The sequence below is a fragment of the Mchenga conophoros genome, linkage group LG10 (assembly GCF_057382185.1).
Source record: "Mchenga conophoros isolate Kocher_MC1m ecotype Shallow Benthic linkage group LG10, M_conophoros_male_GT1.1, whole genome shotgun sequence".
Classification (NCBI taxonomy): domain Eukaryota; kingdom Metazoa; phylum Chordata; class Actinopteri; order Cichliformes; family Cichlidae; genus Mchenga; species Mchenga conophoros.
In genome coordinates, this window is record NC_140535.1 from 21,448,178 (window position 1) to 21,469,899 (window position 21,722).

A 21,722-nucleotide genomic window follows, 5' to 3' on the forward strand; every position below is an offset into this window, starting at 1 on the left:
GAACATTTAACGTGCAGGCTGAAGCCTGTGAAGGCTGAAATATAGCTCCTCTGTTTTATTTCTCTGAGTGTTGCACGGTGTGACCTTGGAGGGAATTTGCTGGGGCACCCACGTCTTGGAAAATTGGCAGTTGTCGTGAATGTTTTCCAATTGTTTTCCACTTCAGTAATCTTTCTCACTGTCGTATGATGGACTTCAAATTGTTTGGAATTGCCCTTATAGGTAACCCTTCCCAGATTGACAGGCAGAAACAATTGCTTCTTCAAGATCACTGCCAACACCTTTCCTTCTTGGCATTGTGTTCACAAACACAGGAATCTTCCTGACTGGCCCCAAACTTCTGCTGTTACAGAAGTTCTCACACTTGAACTGATGTTAAGTTTGACCGTTCTGTGCTGCTTTAATTCTTGTAAGTTGTTTCAAACTCTCTTGCACATCTTTCAAAATAAACCACAGTTACTATAGTTTTTCTATCAAAACAAAATTTTATTGCATAAACATATATGGATATAACTTTTTTTTAAATTTTTTTTTTAGATTAAACAGATTAAACTCGTTATTTGCATTTTTAAATATCCATTCAGTTGGTAACTATTGCTGTTTTCTTTCTCCTTTTCTAAGCAGCATGCCAAGGTTGTTTTACATATCTGTGTTAGGATTTGTCTTTACACAATCTACAACTGGTAAAAACATGTTTTGGTAAAAACAAATCTTAAAAGCAACTTTCAAAAACATGAAAATCATGAATTGATCCTGTCCTGATACAGATGTACAGTATAACAATGTAAACATCAAAAGTGTCGATAAAAGGTCTTGTTTCCCTTACATAGCCATGCAAGGATGTCTGAATGGCACAATTATCGGAGAATTGTTAAGATAAAGCGCTCTATGCTGGTTTCAAAAGGGTTGTGATGCTAATCGACAAAGGCGAAGAGATGGCCCATTGGTCAAATGTCAATATCAAAGACGAACCGACTTACAGGAATAAGTGTAGCATACATTATACAGCAGTTTATACAAGGACAATGAGGCAGTGAGAACATTCCAGTAAAACCTAATGTGAAGAAAACACACGATATATTGAATTCAATATAAAGTTTAACCATCCACAGTGAGGCCTACAGACTCTACCCTAGGTGACGTGAAACAGAGATGTTGGTGACGTGACCTTGTATTTGCATATTTATGAAAATGCCCTCTTCCGCACTCTGATTTGATTAATAGCTGGTAGAAACTAGAAAAATGGCTATTACTGTATAAATTGGAAAGTCAAATACAGTATGTGACAGTAGTACATACATACCTACATTTAGACCAAGGCTGTGCCACCACAAAGAAAGATTATTGGATTCCCTGTCTTTCAAAGACATGAAAACCTAAACAAGAACATGCATACTGATTTACAGTATTATACATTTTTGCTGTAATCTTACAAAGCTTTCTTAAATTTTTTATTTATTTTTAAAGAGAGCCCTCTCCCCTCTTACCTTCTTTATATTTTGTCTAAGCCGGACTTGTGGTTGCACATTAGTTTGACTGAAACATCCAGTTTTGTTTCTCTCCGCCCTGCCAAAGTGCTAGAAAACAAGTGAAATTGCTCCAAGTTCTAAGTGGAAACAAACAAGTCTACAATAATATCCCAGGGGAGCACAGTGCAGTCCGCTTACACTGCTGTTATGGCGTGTTGCAATCGGGAATAATAAACACTAGCATATATAAAGCTACATCTACATAGGGCTGGGCTATTTGGTTAAGATAACTGTAAACAATATTTGCTGTAATTTTCACTAATTCCTTAAATTTGTTTATGAAAACGTAACATTTTGCTCAGTCCCCACAATACTGTTCTAATCTCAGCACATAAATAATGATGTTTATTTATTCCCCAGCCCCAAACCAACACCACCGAGTACAGCTTCATCCTCAGATTTAATATATTGTGTCACTGAGATGTTCAACCTTGGCTGTCTCCATTACGCAAGAAGAGGAGCATGATTCTAATCTCCTACAAGGTCTTTCTTGGACTTTTTCATCCCAGTAAGCCTTGTAAAAAATAAAAAATAAAAATCTCTATTAAATCTGAACCATAGAACACAGCATTGACCCCAGAAACTACAACAGGTATCACCTTCAGTCTTTCATCCAACCTTGATCAACTGTTGCAACAATCCAGTTTGGCAAAGAAATGTTTGTTAAAAAAAGTGACCAATACAGACCAAAGTGCCCTTGTGACACTGACACAAAAAACATATCAAAGCTCAGATTTATTGGCGGTGTTCTTCCCCCCTGTAGACATAGTAAACATGGCTGTTCAGGCGTTTACCTGCAGTACTTATTTTCACCACTAGACGGCAACCTTGTCCAAGAAAACAACTGTATTAGACAGCATGTCACAACTCTATCCCTGATATAGCTCAGTAGTTTCTATCTTTCATACATTCTGCTGTTGAGAGGAATAATACATTACATAAGCTAAGTAGTATTATATATACAGTGAAATCCATGGGGAACAAGTAGGGGTAATGTTTGGTATGGCAGTGTGTATTGTGGCATGCTTTTGCTTGGTTTATGTTTACCACAGCTGGGCAGTATTACAGTGACATGCTGAGATGAAACATTTTCTCCCAGTACATTCCTAAACATATTTTTCAGTCCTCACTCCATTTGATTAGATTTTTTTTAAAACCTTTCCAAGCTTACTCGTGGACACCACTGTTTTTCACATCTCACACAAATCTTCCCTGACCAAGCAATCAATCAATGAATCAATCAATGAATCAATCAATACTACTAGTGGGATAGCAATGACTGTTGAGTGGGTTGTCACTGAGTACTGAGTTGTGCTTCTTGTAGATTCACATAGAACGTATGTGACCCAAGACTGGTGGACTAATGTAAATGTTTCACAAAGTCTTTTGTATACATAACTATATATATATATATATATATATATATATATATATATATATATATATATGTGTGTGTGTGTGTGTGTGTGTGTGTGCATTTCAATACTGTGCCCACCATTCACTCATTCCACATTCAGTGCAACTTCTGAAGTTGTCCATAATAACCATTATTTGTTTTCTGTAATTAGGAATGGCTCAAAGCACCTGATACACATTTTCGGTAATTAGAAAATCAAGTTTAAAGGGTGGTCTTGTTCTTGAAAACAACAAAATAATACCCTCCCCCCTTAATTTCAGTGTTTTATATAAAAACAGAATTCTTTTGCAGTTCAGGTTCCTTACGATCAGTAAATCCAGTGACTCTATGTGGTGACATCGTCAATACAACTCCTTTCATTTTACTTATTTTACTCATTGTCTGCCTTTGTAAGTTCAGTTCAAATAAAACTTAAAAAAACAAAAAAACAAAACTCAACTGATTGTTTAGAGAAGTGCTTGGGTTGTGGTCCAGCTTTGGCTGCAAAGACAAGATGTGAGGTCATGGCTGTTCTGTCCACTCCCCATGCTCACAGTGCAATTGGTTACTCCATGCCGTTCCGCAGCATCTGATTGGCTGCGATAAGCATGACACTGATGATGAAAGCCATAGCAAAGGCGCAGATCAGGCTTTTCCTGACACACGTTTGCCTATTCTTCTTCTTGGGATGAACTGAGAGAAGTGAAAAAAGAAGAGAAATGAAGAGATTATTATAATTTGTCTTTTTTTTTTTTGTACATCTTATTTTTTGTCATGGTAAATTCAGTTGCTACTGCATTCAGTTTGAAAACAAAGAAATAGAAACTGGACGTTCAAATGAATAGTCTTTGTGACTTCCTGTTTTAGTTAGAAGTCACTCACTTTCATGCACTGTGGTTTGTTTTACTTTCTCCCCGTGTTTTTCCCACCAATTTTGTGCACCACCTGTTACTAATCTAATCCATCTCCCCAGTGTACATATCCCTAGCTCTCCAGTAATAAGCTCCCAGATTGTCTCGTTCCGCTCAGTCGTCAAGTTATCAAACAATTTACTTCCTTCTGTGTGGTATTCTCCTCATTTCTTTGATTTACTACATGGGTTGTCTGTCTGTTCCTCTTTTTTTCTCCCATTACATCTTCTGCATTCTTTGCTATGCCAAGTGGCCATCTGTATATGACCTCAACTTGGCAAAATATTTGAGGTTTGGATTTTATCCTGGCCCTGGTTGCCTCTATTTGGGTCCTTCTGTCATGTAAGGTGTTTGCTTGACATTTCGGGAAAAGAGCTCCCTTGCAGGGAGTTAAACCAGAAGATCAATATCACTTTTATGTTAGGAATTAGGTGTGGAGTCAGAGCTAAGAGGCAGTCAGCTTAACTCACCCTAAAAGTCAGGTGAAACTACAGCATCTCTAATGCTCTGCCATGCTTTAAAATTTGTACCCGTGAATAACCTTCTAACATTCGCAAGCAGCAGATACTCGAAGTCAACACAGGTGGCCAAAAATAACACCTGGTGAGTTTTATGGTTGCTTGTAGGTAAAATTGATCGGACAATTTCTTGGAAGGTCTTTCTTTTGTGTTAGCATATATGCTAAGCTAACCACTTGCCGGAGCTAGCTTCACACTATACTTAGATCACAGGTGCAAGAGATATCTCACAAGAAAAACAAGCACAGTATTTTCTCAAAATGTTGCATCATGGTATGAAACAGGTAATAGATAGCCCCCTTGGTTTTCTGCTGCTCTCACAGTTGATTGTGTCTTTAAAAAGAAAAAACAAAACAGTTAATTGGCTTTATATGGAGGCAGGCCTTGTTACATGCTGATCTGGTGATTTATAATGGCTATACAACCGCGTCTTGGTGTGCAGCATTAAAAAAGAAGTCAGTGGATGTTCTCACAATCTCAGTGAGGCAGTTTTAGGGGATACAGTCTCCCACCCATATGCAACCTCCATGATCATATAATCAAAGCTCATGTCAAATCTAAGTGACTTCCACTAGCTGAGTGAAAACTCCAACATATTACCAAAAGCTTCAAAATGCAACTAAATGGACCTTTGAGTTGAGACTGTTTTAACACGGCATTCAAGAAAGAATGTGTGAAGGTTTAGAAAATAAAGTCTGCGGAACAATAAAGGTAACGGGCATTTTCTCTCCAAGTGTCTAATGGTCTTCATGAAGAATTCAGCTTTTACCATTTTAACCTGTTCCTCGGGAGACATGTTGGTTCTTTGACTCAAACAAATGCAGGAGAAGTAGCAGCTAACATTTCTGGTTGCCATGTTTTGCAGCTTATCTCGGTGACCCAGATCGTCGAGTTGAAGCGTCTCCAGTGTAAAGACAATCAATTCATCAGAGGCAAAAACTGGTTACAACGCACGCAAAGCTGCAAAGCAAAAACAAAGACAAGAGGCGCAAGGTGGAACTTTTGTTCTGCTTGGGGTGTTTGGGATGACAGGCCCCTGCTTTCCTCCTTAAAGACATTATCTTTGGAGACTGAGAGAAAAAGATGAGCAGAGACAGATGTGTCCTCCAACAGGCCTTGAAGCAGAAGTAACAACCAAAAGTTTCCTTGCTGTCAGCCTGCTTGTCTCAGGTTGTTAGTATCACACACTGCATCAATAAATCAAGTCAGCGCTCAGACTTGGGGATCTAAGAGGAACTGTGAAAGGCACTGGGGTCCCACTGGACAGGACGCAGATGGGAACGAAGCAGCCATGAAAGAGGGAAGCTGAGTATATGGGAAGAGGGTTAAATGTGGAGAGGTGTACAGCTGTCCTTTAGAAGTGATGTCTATACCTCTTCATGTCTTCTACATCCTCCCCCTGCCTATTTTCCCACTCTCAACATTTTTATACTTTCCATTTTGCTCTCCCTAACTCCACGATACAGCCTTCCCTCAACACCAAAAACTTCGTGAAAGAGAGTGCCAAGCCAGCAGTTCCCTGATCCTCTTATCTTCTGTCCCTTCTCTGCTTAGTTTCACCATTTCCCTCCAGCTGTCTCTTTTTAAGGTCTCCCCAAGACTGAGTCCCAGTGGATTCATTAAGGCTTTCTAAGTTTTTCAATGTGTTTGATCTTTCTTTACCTTTGTCTTAGTCTTACTCAGTGGATGTTTCACAGCAGACAGGCAATTTTGGGCTCTGCAGGGTCAGGTTTAGGCTTTCATTTCCCTATTCTCCCTACAGCGACATAAGTTGTTCATAGGCTGGAAAAATATTGCCTGTCTTTCAGCTGTTCAGTCAAACATTTAGCAGGGCGTCAATCTTCAATCTGTCTTACTCCTGGCTTCAAAAACTTACAGACATTAATTTATGACTGCAGGATGTTTAGATTTTATCATCTAAATATTACTTCAGCAGTCTTGATTTTTCATAGTCTTTTTGACATGATCAACACTTTACAGGTGAAACTTCTGTGATGGATATAGCAACAGATTAGAAAATGAAGGATTTCACCTCAAAGTTTTGCTAAACAACACTTAAAAGGTTGCTTCTGCGAGCCTGAGGATTCACCCATAGCACAGTGCTATGTAGTTTCCACTTTGTTGTTCCAGTAGCACTAAGTTTTCTCCTTTCCTCAGACTTTTCATTTCTCTTAACTTTATTTCTCGTGAGCAGCTGGTTTGCTCTGGCACATCATGACTCCCAGTCAAGTCCCATAGCACATTCACTCATTTGTTGAAGTTGTTTTGATTCAGTCAAAAGACTGTATTTAAAGCAAAGGTTTTAGAATTTTACTTGTTGCTGTCGGCTATCTGTACAGTCAAACCTGTCTTTGCAGTCAGAGGAGTTAACCTTCTTTTGGCTTAAGCACTTCCACATCAGCCAAAAGCTCACATACAGTCCATGATTCAGTCCTTGGTTTAGTTTGTAGACAATGATAAGCTGGCTGACAGCACACACTTGCATCAGTGGCTCTCTCTAGACATAGTCAAAATGAAACCAGGGCAGCTGTCAAGATCATGTCTGACTAGACAAGCAGAAAAACAAAAACAATGACTCTGTGCAGGTAAAGTGTGCACGAGGGCTCCTGTAAGAGAACTGATCACTGCAATAATCCTTTGCTGATGGTAAATGGCTAGTATAATGTTTGGAGTGTTGCTTATTTTCTTACACACTGCTGAGATCAGACGACTCGTGCCTGTGCCTCAAGTATGAAGGCATAAAGCTCACCATAGCGAAAAAGTCTGGAATCAGAGAGCTAGCCTGGCACTCTACAAAACTCCACACCTAAACCGTAAATACAGCTATTTGTGGTGTCATGGCAAATAGTTATGAGTGTTATCGTGTGCTTTAATTATTTGCTTGAGACGTTTCACTGAGTTTGCCAAGCAGACTTGAGGAAGTCAACACACAGTGTTCTGCAGCTTAACCGCTTCATTTTGTGTACTGATAAAAGACAGAAAACCCCCCAAAACAAAACACACCAAACTGTGAGTGTTAGAGGCTTTTTGGGTATTATTCTTTGCAGAGAACCAGGTTAGCTGCCAAAGTGAAATTGCATTTCTTTTTTACTCCGTTTACTCATCCATTTAACTGTGGTCAAGTTGGCCAGAGGTATGATTTAGTTTTGTCCAAAACAATAAGTAGCAGCTGCCTTATCTGTCTTGTTACAGGCATTTTGGTGAAGATTTTTCCACAGTCACTGAAGAAACAAGTCAGAGTTTGCATTAAGTTAGCTCACAGCAACTTGTACAGATGTCCTGATCTTATACATGCTGACCATGTTTTTCTCTTTCCATTTTTAATGAATATGGCTAGTTAGCAATGCAGGAAGATGATGTCCTAATTTCCATCCTCCTGAGCTCTGACTGGTTGATTATCTCTCATAAACAGCCACCAGGGATAATCCAGAGATGTGGAGAGAGAAAGAAACTGGTTTCCCCCTGCTTCTTGTCTAATTGCCTCTTGGCTGTAGCTTCATAGCACACAGTAATAAAAGCGATATCGATCTACTCACCAGGCTCTTGGCAAAAAAACAAATATGTGTACTTTGGATTGTTTAATCAGTTCGAATAAGCATAGTGCATGTTGTTATTTGAATCATTAAGAGATTACTGTTTACTGCCCAAAACACCTTTTTATACCAACAAAGTTTCCACGAGAACGGCTTCCTCACCTCCCTCATACTCAGGGCAGTTCCCTGAGGTTTCATTGAGGCTTTCCTCCTCGGTGATGATAATGTTCTCTATGTCCTTCATTGTCAGGTGGTCCCGGAAGGCGTGGAACAGCACCTGCTTCAGCTCATCCAGAGACAGCTGCTGCATGTCGAACTGCAGGGGCACACAGCAATCAATGCAGATACACAGTCAAACACAGGCCGACTTCATGAGGGCAGATAAATATAGAAGAATGAGGTGTAGGAAATGACGCTATATATGAATATATTTTTAATTAGTCAACAGCGTAACGCAGGGATACAGTATGTAGGTAGGAACTGTGTCAGTTGTAATGTAAAGAAAACTGGAGCTATTTTTGGTGCATGAGTCATGATATGATCCTGTTTTTCCTGTTCACATGTATAGGCGGAGAAACTGGCATGTTGGCTTCCATGTAGGTGGTCGTTTTGTGTAATTGTTTCATATTATTAATAAGGGTATCAAATATCCATGACTTGAAGTCTGAATCTTTGCCTCTGTCCAACATCTATTCTACCCCCCAACCACCCAGGGGCTCAATCCAGGGATACTCATGGACATATCCCTCAAGCCCAGCATGCAGGCCTAGATTATTTACCTCACTGACTGCCTGAAATACAATCAGTCGCTTGGTTTAGCACGGCAGATGGACACAGAGAGGCAGGCATGGCGAAGACGAAGAAAAGAAGGGTTTGATGGAGAAAGGAAGAGAGAGACACAGAGATAAGAAAACAGGAAAGCACGATGAGGTCAAAGAAAAGGGAGATGTGTGAAGTAGTGGGAGACAGATGGAGAAAACAGAACTGGCAGACAATGGTGGTAAAAAAGTAAAAGAGCTGCGTTTGTGAAGAAGAGATGCTCATTTTAACGAGAAGATAATCCTGCTCTTGCTTTACTGACTTGCTCACTATACGCTAAAATACTAAAACCAGTGTGCTTTATGACTAATGACTTTAGGGAAAACCACAGATGTTGAATGAAAAGGGGAGGGAGGGCTTATAAATGATTTTAGAAGCATGACTGTTAGATTTGTATTGTTGATTGTCATTTATGCTTAGAAATATCTACTCATATATGCTTATATGCTTTGTGTGTATGTAGACGTCATATGTTAATGAACCTATGTATATTCATGTAACCTCAATAAAAGAGCAGCGTTACGGGGGAGTGGACGAGAGCAACTGGGGTCAAGCGAAGGAACGGCGTTTGTCCAGTTCTCTCCCGTGCAGGAGAAACATAAAGAACTTTGCCTACTCGTGTCTTGCTTTTGCTGTGTAGTAGAATTGTCTTGAACGTTCCAGCGAATAGGTTTACGCTGCAAACCTATCAATGACCTTGCGTGAAACCTAAACATGTCTTTGGGACTTACAAATTTTTGGTTAATCCTTACATCACCTGCCTGGTCAGGCTTGAAGTTGAGGCCCATTTCTTGTTTAATCGACAAGTTTCACATTTTGGGGAAAAAACAAACAAACTGATTTGCTTTCTTTCTGGAATTTCAATGTGCAGTCTCGTCTCTGTCCATTAAATATGATGCTAAAGCCAGTACATAGTTCGCACAGTGATATGGAACAAAGGGGGAACAGTCCTTTGCCAAATATAGGCTTGTATAGCTCACAAATTACAGAGTCAGAATAAAGGTTTTCCCATTTCCAGACATTAGTGAATACAGCTGTGACAGCATATTTGGACAGATACTGTATGAGAGTGGTATTAAGCTTTTTTTTTAAACTCTGTGTCAGAAAATAATTGATTTATAGCATCATCTTCGAGATGTATTAGTGAGTCTTGTCCTGACTCTGAGATCATTCGTCTTTGTTATTATTTTTTTCTGTGTCCTGTTGTATTTTGTCATACTTACACTTCCTTTCATTGCCTGTCCTGCACTACTGTCTGTCACCTGTGTCTAATTGTCCTTCATTTATGCGTTTAGTAGCCTCTCCTCTGCCTAATTGCCTTTGTATCGTGTGTCATGTTCTTCAGCATTTCTCTTTGGAAGTTTTTTCTCCCTTAACATCATGATGCTCAGTAGTGGTCCGAGAACGGATTTGAGAACTAAACATAACAGGAAGAAGAAGTTTGATTTTTGTAGTTTTTTCCCCCGCCATGGCCACTACTGAAGCCGCTGATGTCAGGCCTCTCTTTTCCACGGATGCATTCCCAGTGTCCAATCTAAAACCAGTTCCACACATTTCCACTGACTAAAGACGGTGCCAAAAAGCCGGCACCAGCATGGCATCACAAAATTACTGGGCCCAAAATCAGGATCGATGCCAGCAGTGGATAGAGGAGGGGCAAGAGCATCTCAGATGATTTGCAAATATGAAGATTGTTTAAGCTTCTGTTTCTATTTTGTGCATTTAAGCGTTGTGCTCATGTTTTGTATTTTATCTAGGTTCCTAAATGCTAGTGCTTTGATTACACTGAACATTTGAAAATTGTTTTGAGAAGGAACAAAATTCTGTGTCATAAAATGAATTCCTTTTGGTATCATAAAGAAAAAAAAAATCTTACACATAAAAATCCCCAAATTATTAGCTAATTTGGGGAATTTCTGATTTATAACAGATCTCAAGACTGCAAGAAAAGAAAAAAGTGAATCATAACTGATATATTGACCCATTAATAGAAATGTCCTTGAACAGGCATGGATACACATGATAACAAGGACTTGTGTCAGGTCTTTATGTATTTTGCACGTCCACTTCTCTGTGCTCTGCAAATGTGTATTGATTCCAATCTAACTGTTCGTCTTGCCTTTCCTGGGGATTTACGCTTTAATTATGGAAACATGCATTTGGATGCATACTCGCACACAAACCCACACAAATGAAAGCAAACTTGAGACACTGCAGTAAATAACTGCAGACACAAAACTGCACAGACAGACACCCTCTCTGGGTTTCTATCTCATCCTCTTCTCCCTCTCTCTCGCTTTCTCTCTCTCACACACACACACACACACACACACACATGCAGATGCTTTTATTTGGTTAGCTAAGGTAAAACAACCCATAGGAGATTATTCACAATTTGGCAAACATGAAACTAAAGCAACTTTTATTTTCAAAAGGACAAAAGTGACAGGAGTGGGTAAAGATAGAGGGGCTGTAAGACACAACAAACAAGATTCAGTGCAGGGGTATGAGTTGTAATCATCTTAGCCAGAGCTGAAAAACAAACTGCAACAACAAATCATAATTCCTGGCTTAAATAAAACTGTCACTCTACCACCCAAAAAGCTGGCAGTGGAACAGGGATCCATCTTCACATGCTTTTCTTGATTTTTCTCTCATTTCTTTCCATGTTGGGAATTTTTTTTTCTTACTTCAATGAAACTCACAGAGGGAGCTGACTGCAATGTAAAGTACCTTCAGGCAAATTTGTGATATTGGTCTATGAAAATAAATTGTCTTGACTTCTGTTAAATTTGCAATTAGCATAAAAAAACCTGTTTAGACTTTTAACTGAATAATGCTGCCTTGTCTGGTGCTCCAGGGCAAATAAATAGGGTTTGGTAGCAGCAGTTGGAGGGCATGAGCTGACTGACTTCTGCTATCTTTCTTGCCATAGCTGTCTCTAAATTGAATAGATACAAGGAAATGGAGGAAAACCTCTTCGGACTGCAGCCGCAGGACAGACGACATGACAGGTGAGGCAGGAGCATGGAGAATGTACAATGTTCCTGACTGTCTATCGACTGGGTGAAATCCACAGTGGTACTTGTTACTAAGCAGCAGAGTGATTTCTCCTCCTGCCAAGTCTCTGACATCCCCCCTCCCCAAACACACACACAATGAAGACCAAGAGTTTTCCTGTTAGAGCATTTTGTCTTTCACTGACTGAGCTCAAATATGTCATTTGTGTGTCTCTCTATATAGAAATGTGTGTTTGTATGTGAGTGAATGGTTGACAGAGAAGCAGCAGGGGATCGCGAGCAGTGACCGGTGACATATCGAAGGAGCCAGGACACATCAATCAGAGGAACAGGTGCTTACACGCCGTCCTTCCTTACTAATCCTCCTGTCCTCGAACAACACAGGCTTGTTTCGTCATTCGTCCACCTGCTTCGTCTTCTGACCCTTTCTCTAAAAAGTCACCCAGAGCGACATCCCGAAAGCAATGTTTCTTTTATTCTGTACACTTCCCCCTCACCACCTAGTTCTTCTGTCTTGCAGCAGTGCTGTCACAGTTAGGCGTCATCTTCAAGTTCAAGTAAAGTTTTTGGTTTGACTGCATGTGGCAGTGCAAAATTGACTTAAAAAAGGCAGAAGCTACAGTCAACCAGAAATGAATAATAGATAAACAAGAGCCACGGGAACAGAAATCAATTGCAGACGTATGTGAGGGAATAAAACTGAAAATAGGAAAATTCTCAATTGAAAGTTGCTGAAACTCACTAGGCACCATACTGGTCACTTTTCAAACACGTGTTAAAGTAATCCACTTAATCTCACTGCACTTTAAAATATGGGGAAGCAGGGACACAACATTTTTAAAACGCACTAATCTTTGCTTATTAGAATGAACACTGTGGTGTGTTTTTAACAGCTGTAGATGCAGACAGTCTTTCCTTTGGGTTTCAGTTTTCATTGATAAAATAACTCACAGCTGGCTACGCTTAAAAAAAGATGAAAACTTAACAAGTTGATGATAGAAATTTAGAACCCTGACTTAAATATCAGTTAATATTTTTAATGAATATTTGACACAGATTAATCATCTCTTTGACACATTACATGACTTGAATGAATTAAACCTCTGAGTGCAGTCCCTGTAAAAATTCATCTCTTGTATTTTAAATGGCACTGACTCCAGAGGTGGCTAAAGTACACACTTTCTTTACTGAAGTAGAAGCACAGACACTTGTGTTTAAAACAAAAACAAACAAACAAAATAATACCAGCACATGAGAATGAAATGTCATGCCAATCTAAATCTATTGAATGTACTTAGCTGGAATCTCTTATGTAAGACACAAGCAGGGAAATAGTTATATTTTCTGCCTACATTGTAGATGGGTGACTATTCAGGTGCCTCCTGAATCGAACCTACAGAGAGGAGTGCTCCAGGGTGCCACCAATTACTCACCCGTGTAGTTCCACTGCAAACCTCACTGTCACTCACACTGAAATCTAAATGGTGCAATCTACCTATGCTCGGTGTGTACACTCTTATGCATCGGGGAGGGGATTCCACATCCTGCCTAGCCCCTCAACAAGCGACCACACCGCCACTAAAGACACAGCATAAAACCTTAAACAAATTAGTAAAAGATAAAACAAATACACCCTAAATTACAGTACTTTATAAAAGCAAGATTTAAAATACAGAAAATAATTCTGAGTAAAAGACCATAAAACCAGGACTCAGTCGAGGCCAGTCCATAAACGTTTGTAAGATAACAGGCCACAACAAGACAGAATAAAACCGAACAAGACCGCAGCAGTATGGCACAATCCACTTTCTAAAGGGCGATACTAAAATGAACAGCTTTCATGAGCAGACCTGCAGTGCTTAGCTGCCTAACGGTCTCAGCTACCTTGGATGGGAAAAGGCTGCCAAATACCTCCATGTGGTAGTGAAGCGCAGCTGTTTCTTATAGGGCCTCTAATTAGCAGCTGGGAAGGTGTGGATGTTAGTGCTGCATTTGCGGACATCACGTAAAAATCTACTTCACTACATTACCTTTATATCTAACCTCTCTTCTTCCTGTCCTGCCCTGTCTTTCTTACATCTTTCTCCATCTCTGAGAGAACTTTTTTCTCTGGCTGGGAAACAGAATAGCTACAGACACGGTGAGTGACAAACTCCGCACAAACAGTCTGTATATTTGCTGATATTTCTTGAGCTGCATTTGAAATGTTGCATTTGAAATTGCCTGCCACTTAAAAAATGTTGCTCCCTTTATACTTGCTCCTCTTCTGTAGAGCTAGCTAGATACTCACATACTCCAAACTAGAGATGTACCGATCCGATATTACGTATCGGTATTGGTCCGATACTGACGTCAATTACTGGATCGGATATCGGAGGGAAATAAAAAATGTAATCCGATCCATTAAATATCAAAAAACCTCACAAAACTTGCAACATGGCGTAACTCGGCTCATAACCGTAGCACGTCGGAGCAGTGTGCATCACGTGATAGAGCGGCCATCTGGCATTTCATCTCCAAGGAAGTTATCCCAGAGAGAAGTAAAGCAAGTGCGTAAGTTCGTCTCTGAATGTTTATAAAGCATTTCCGCGTTAAGCTTAACAACCGATATATGGAGCGACTGCCTCTTCTCTCTCCCTCCCTCTCCTGCTGCTACTTCAGTCATGAAACTGATCAATGATCAGCTGATCGGCTTTTCTGTCAGGAGTCCGTCTCTCTTGTTTGTTTTTGGCCCACTTCACACCAGAAAGAGGAAACCAGCAACCGAACAACAGCAGCACGTTTAAGCTTAAGCTGTTGTTAGAATTTATTTAATATTACTTTGTACACCAGGATCCTTTTCTACGTAGCTGACGGCTGGTAACTGTGCAGGGGCGGATCTAGCAAAGTTTAGCCAGGGGGCCGATAGGGCATTAAGAGGGAAAAGGGGGCACAAAGACATACTTTTCTTTCTTATTCTCATTTAAAATGTCTAGCTTTTATTAAATAATTATCTGACACCCAAAGTTTTAATTTGATGTAAAATGAATAGAAGTCCATTACTGTATATAGTAACTATTAAGTCTAATATATACCCCAGTAAGCTTTTCCTTTGGGAAGGTACCATCTGTGCAGTCTGCAATTCTGTTAAAGAAAGATGTTGAATCTATTTAATTATTCTTGAAAAATAATTGATTTCTGTGCATTTTCTTTTCACACTGCATCAAATTAAGGTTGATTACGTCGATTAAGTATCATGAGGTGCAGCGTGAGGGGTAGTTCCCTATTTTGTTTTTGCTTTTTTGTTGCTGGGAGTTGGAACCCTATCCGGTCGTTAAGTCTGACGTCACTAGCCGTGTCTGGGCCTAAACTCCGCTGCAGGTCCATATATCAAACGATCACTATGGCATTACTGAGAGTTGAAAAACTGTCTAAAGTCTTTCATCTTTAATGAAATGATCAGCGTTCTGCTCTACCAGGTGTAACAATTGAGTTTAACATCCAGGCATCCATGAAAACGGAATTTATGACATTTAACGGAGTTAGAAGTTAGCAGGAAGTTAGCTCGCTAGCTTCTATCTAAATACAATATAGCATGTCCTGACTGCGGGGTTTTGGAAACAAATTAAAACGTACAGCTCTGTTATCACTTCCAACATAAATGAAGACGGAAAACTAAACAGCAGTGACGTTTGTAAGGTTACTGAAGTTTGGCTAGCTGGTATATAATGATGTGCTACGTGACCGCTAGCGACACAGCTATGTTAGCTTAATATAAACAAGCTAACTTTTTTTTCCACTCGATAACAGTTAACGTGAGTGTTCTCGGTGGTCAGGAGCAAATGTAATCGCAGGGCAGGATGCTGTAAAAGGACCAAACTTCAGCCAGGAGAACAACTGAGATAATCCATCCACAATACGAGGTTAGTCATTCATATACTGCTGCATGGGCTGGGCTTTAGTTACATCCTAGGGTTTTAAAAACTGAGCTTAAATAAATGATTAGCGGTAATAAAAGCCGAGGGAGGTCAACAGGGATCACTGACTGTTTTAGGAGCTTTTTGAGATCAAATAGAAGAAAATACAAAACATTAAACATGTTAATAAAACAAAAGCCATATTAAACACAGACTACTTTAGGCCCGGAAGTAGGATTCGTCATGTCATCACTTAACGACCGGATTAGTTAGGTTGCTTAATATTTACGCTAAGTACTCTTTAAAATACCAGAATAGGGAGGATGGAGTAGGTTTAAGTTTATTAGATTGATCAGTATTGCTGAACTATGAAAATTTTTTTTTGCATACAGGTATAACAGAATACCTTTAGTCTTGTTGTTTTTTAAACTTGAGTATGACTTTGATCATCTGAAAGGCAGGACTCCTGCTGTGTCAAACATTACTTCCTGAAAAAAGAAGAAAAAAAAAAGAAGAAAAATAAATAAATAAATAAATAAATAAACTTCAGTATGAACTTATACAAAATGCAGCAAGATAAAAAAAAAAACAGTTTTATTGATTAAAAAACACTATATCGGATTCATATCGGTATCGGCAGATAGCCAAATTTATGATATTGGTATCGGACATAAAAAAGTGGTATCGTGCCATCTCTACTACAAACACAACTTACGGATATCTACACAGCTCTGAAGTTTGCCCTGCTGAAGTGTAGATTTTACTACAGCAAAGTAGAACCAAGTTCAGTCTCTTGAAGATTTGCAGGAGTGTTAAGTAACACTTATTATTACACATATTATTCTGTATGTCAGCTGCGATACACACTACCTAATTATTTTTGTACAACTTGAATGAAAAACAACAACAGCAACATTTGACTTCAGTACCAAACACAACAATTTGACAATTGTTGCAAACATTTGCACATATACTTTTTCCACAGTGAAAACAAAAACAAGGCTACAGCACATTTTACCTGCAATGCCTGGAAAGAATCTGCTGACAGATTTTGATGACATACGATGCTGCTTTCTGAAAGCTGTTGGGCTCATCAGCTATAATTCACAGTGAAGTTACAACTACATGTATAGCAAGAAGTATAGCAATACACAATTTGAGATGTTGTTTTTTTATTTTTAATAAAACATGATGTTTTAAAATAAGTCACTTAAAAATCGTTTTGTTTCATTTAACCCTTTACCTCTAATGAATAATCTAATCCTTTCTGTGCTCTCGATTACCTTTTCTTTCCTACTTAATCTTCTTTTTATAAACTATATCTGTGATATTTTTGTCTCTTTTCCCTGCTCCCTGCCTACTCTGGTTGCCCCACTGGCTCATAAACCTTGCATGCCTCATTACAGGTTTGGGCTTTCTACTCTGGTGGCCAGTGTTTGGGTCCTGTCATCACTGTAACATCACACTATACATGGTTTCTGCAAATGAGGTTAAACATGCTTTGGTGGCAGGAGTAGCTTAGGTGGTTGAGCAGGCTGGCCATTAAATGTTGGGTTGGTTCAATGCCCGATTCCTCCTGTCTGCATGTTGTGCCTGTGAACATGAATCCAGGAAATGCTCCTGGCATGTTTTGGAAAAATGTGGAAGCCCATTAGGACAAAACATGCCTAATGGGCATGTTTTGTAATGAAAGGCTGGCCACAATCATAACACGATGGCGATCCCACAGACCTCCTTCCCACTCGCTCAGCATAAACATATTTCTCATAAGCTATAAACACTGTTAAGATATTGGTTTAAAAACTGTTGTTTGTAAGTGACTGTCTTTAGGTGCTGCAGCTTAATTTGCAATGGAAGAGTGGGTGCTAGCTTTCTCAAATTTAATTTACTGGCTGTCAGAGCGAATGCGGTAACTTGATTCGGGAGTTTTTCAAAGCAGATATCTAAAGCTCAGTGAGATCGCACTCACACCACGCTACAGTGGAAAATCAACAGTGAACCAGAGGAGTTTTTTCAGAGGTACACCAAACAAAAAGAACGCAGAATCACACGACTGCGCAGAAGTCAATAAACAGGTACGCACGGCAGTTCCACTCTCCCCAGTGAAACCATCATGCATCTCTCAGAGCGCAGATATTATTCGAACATACTGAACTGAGTCATTATGGCCCATCACAATGTATCCATCATGGCGGACCTCTTCCATCTCTCTCAACATGATGGCTCTGCCTCTTTTCCCGTCTCCCACTGAGGTCTGTGGAAAATAAACAGGCTCACAAACACACACACAAAATCCCCCCCTTTTGCTTTTCCTACATTGTTTTGCTCCATTCTCTCCCTTGTGCTTCTTGACTCTACTGTCATTTCCCCCATCTCTTCTTCTTGTTTTTGTGAGGTGAACATTTCAAATCACCCTTGAGATGCACACTGTCTGCGACCTTCACAGTTTCTCTTACTCCGTCTGTCACCCCCCCCCCCCCTTTTTTTTTTTCTTGTGTGCTTTTCCTTTGTACTTCGATATCTTTATGTGGGGCATCCCCCCACACCACCCCCACAAACTCCCCATCCCCGCTTATTGTCCAGCTCTTCTCTCTATTCTGTCATCTCTTTCAGCCTCTCTGGCTTGCACACTGTCTGTCTTGCTCCATCTATTTGTCAGAGATTCAGCGTGTCTAATTTATAAAAGGTGTTCTGTTTCACACAGCATTCCTCGTTTTAAAAATTGCCTTTTTTTTGGTTGTTGTTTTTTGCAAGAATTTTCTTTGTTTTGTGAATGCGCGTGAATGGCTCATTGTTTCACCAGTTATATTGTCTAAAGTAACTGAACATTGAAACCTAGGATGAAGAATGCAAATGTGGCCCTGTGTGTGTTTGTAACCTGAAAGGCACACACACACACACACACACACACACACACTTCTTCATTTCAATGAGTCACCCTGTTTCTCCTCTCATTTGACTCAAGGAAAGCACTGAACAGCTTCCTGAGCACTGTCGCTGTGCTCATCCAACCGTCCTCGCACTCAGCCTCCTCCCTACACATCAAAAGCGCACGTACACAAACTCAAAACTTTGCACTTTTCATTATTGTTGCATGTCTTACCTACGAGGCACAGAAAAAAGACTCGGAGAGAAGCTAATTTCTGTCTACAACAATTTTCAAAAACAAAGTAAGCACATGCAAATGAGCTTTATTTACTGTGGTGCCTAATTTGAACAGTGCATCCCCAAACCCCTCATTATGATAATGCTCTCTGCAACACATTAAATGATAAACACATGTATGCCCAAAAATCTCCAAAAACGTACATAAAGAAACACACTTAATTCTCAGCAGGTCTCTTTTCCTTTAAGACTCAGATCCAAAAAGGGGGGGAAAAAGCTATGCAAGGGAACAGCAAAGGCAGGTAGGGGGGCTGAGAGTGTATTTTGTGTATGTGTGTATGTTTTATGCGTGCCTGCAGAGTTCTTGGAGAAACTAGGGCTGTTCTCAAAGATGTAAGACTTGTTCTGACTGTTAAAATACATAGTCAGAGGTGAGGCGGAAGAAGTAAGAGGAAGCATAAGGGATTGAACTGATAAATGATGAGGAGAGTGAGTGATGAGCAACAGACTGTTGACCAGCTGGGAGGAGGAAGCTTTGTCTCTCACCTGCCAGAAGATGTTGTCAATGGTGTTGCCTAGAAATCCTTCTCTGTTGTCAGATGACAGCAGCTTGGGCCCCAGTATCGTCATGAACTCCTCAAAATCCACCTGGCCGTCCCCTGCAGGTAGACAAACACACACACAGAAAAAGAGGAGCAAGGAGACAGACCAGCACAAAAAAACAATCAGATACTGAGACAGGAAGGATGGCAAAGTAGAGTTAAATAATGCATTTTATGACAAAGTTCATTTCTTTCCAGAAACAAAGGAGACAGATCAACAGATGGGTGTGTGCTTTCATCCATGACGAGCACTCGTGCAGCATCGGCCTTAATTCACCTTTCGGATACAATGCGTGGACCTGCACGAGTGTGTGCCTGTGTGTGTCTGTGGGACTGATTTTTGTGACAATTCAGGGATCATTTGGCAGATTTAAATTCAAAAGTGACAACTTTGCGTGTGCTTTCATTATGTATTCTGCAGCCGTATGTTGTTATAGATAACAGTCAACAGGCAGCGCCCCGTGGAATAAATACACGCACTATGGCAGCACATTGTAAACACCATAAAACACCCAGACTTATTACACTGTATATTGCCAATATTGATTTTATGACCAGTTAAAATTGTTATCTAATGTTCGGATTATTACGTGTTATCGTAAGGAGCATATTAGACGCATTAGTAGTCTGGACAAGGTGCGGTAATGTTGTGTGAGAACACCGTTGTGTGTGTCAATTATTTTTTTTATTCCCTCCTGAAAATTATTTGTAATTTGGAAGATATAATAGAGAAAAAAATGATTCAAACAATACCCACAGATAACGCTAGAGAGCCTGAAAATGTTCTATAAACACACCAACAATTCAGTATGTTGAATACAAAATTAAGTTTTCGGTATATGAAGACATTCTTCTGGAGAAAATATATCTTCCTATACTTATTACAAAATTATGCATTTTTTGCAGTAAATGTCTTATTATCACTTTTAAATTATTTTTCAAAAATGACTAGGAGATTACAGACCCATAAAATAAACCATTATCTTGTATTATAGGATACTGCGCACATGAAAGAGCATCAGCTTGGTTCCAAAGCCTGACTACAGCTTCTCAAAAGTAATTTGCATTAACATAATATAGAATAATCTTATTTTTTTAAGACTATTTGCCTAAAGCTGAGGGAAAAGGATAATGCCGGATATCAGAGGATCAAGAATGCTTAAGAACTGATTTAATTATACATATAAAATACATCCGAAGAACTGCGCAGGTTTTCTGACACCTTATAAAATTTCTCATTCTTAAAATAATTTTGCCTTTCAGTCCTTTATGAGCGGTGACATGGGGATGATAGCAGTCAGGGGTAAAGGATTTTAAAAGAGATACTGTCTCTCAGCAGAACAAATGGCAGTGCTGCTCTCAAGCTGCTCATGGACGCAAAAAGCTTCTAGCTTTGACCTTTGATATTTACAGTGAGCCGTGAAATCAAGAGCAGGCTGATAAGAACCGGCCGAAAGACTGACTAGCTGGTTTGTGATTCAGGGACTGCTGATGAGAGATTGCGGCCCTCTGAGAATTTACAAGCAAAGCAGGAGTTTAAGGAGGAGGCAGGTTCTCTCTCTGTTGTCTCCAGGTGAATTAATTTTAGATAAGTGACCACCTGCTGCCATTTAGGCACTTCAAAGTTTGAAGGACACTGTAACTAAAACTAAAACCCCTTTTTAGCCTCAAGCAAGTGAAAGAGGAATTAAGTTCTGCAAGACTGCATTACTTAAGTCATTTACACTTCATTAAAAATGCAACACATTTAAAGATAATGATAAGCTTCTCTCTAAAAGGATAACATTACAACATTTTTTATTCCAATATAAACACAAATATTTTATGTAAAACAGTCGCACATGCAGAGTTGCACTCTGTGTTTTGCATATGTGAAAATGCATGGTTTGCTGCTCCATGCATGCACCCAAGAGTGTGTCCTTATGTAGCATCTTACCATCCATGTCCAGTCTCTGCATGATGATGGCTAACTCCACTTCACTGGGCATGTAACCCAGGGAACGCATGGCCATGCCCAGCTCCTGTTTGGAGATGAAACCATTCCCATCACGATCCAGAACACGGAATGCCTCACGGATCTCTGCGCAGCAAACATACAACACATCGCTGTGCATCACTGTCAGTCTCTCAGCTTCTTTATCTTGTTTGAGGAGATAAGACACATGTTTTAAAAGTTAAACCTACACACTTATCATAGATAAAACTCTCTGTAAATATTTATCTTGTTGAGGTCACTGTGTTGGTTTCTGGTTAGTTGGGAATAAAGTTACAAACTTCTTAATTTATGTTATAAGCTGGAAACTGAAACAGCCAGTGAAATCTCTTTATTGGCATTTCCCAAACCTCTTTCTTGTGTTCATATTAAATTATGTTTTGTTTTATTCATTTACATT

At 39.7% G+C, this 21,722-nt stretch overlaps 1 protein-coding gene across 1 annotated transcript in view; it reads right to left on the reverse strand.

The window, feature by feature from the left end:
* Positions 1-2,985: 2,985 nt before the first annotated feature.
* Positions 2,986-21,722, reverse strand: part of LOC146565867 (calcium-binding protein 8-like) — a 30,302-nt gene continuing 11,565 nt past the window's right edge. Inside the window, exons 3-6 of the mRNA XM_085289288.1 lie at positions 21,266-21,409; positions 19,274-19,386; positions 8,050-8,203; positions 2,986-3,618 (exon numbers count right to left, since the gene is read on the reverse strand). Of these exons, the coding sequence (XP_085145414.1) occupies positions 3,491-3,618; positions 8,050-8,203; positions 19,274-19,386; positions 21,266-21,409 (539 nt within the window). The 3' untranslated portion in view covers positions 2,986-3,490. The remainder of the gene's footprint in view (positions 3,619-8,049; positions 8,204-19,273; positions 19,387-21,265; positions 21,410-21,722) is intronic.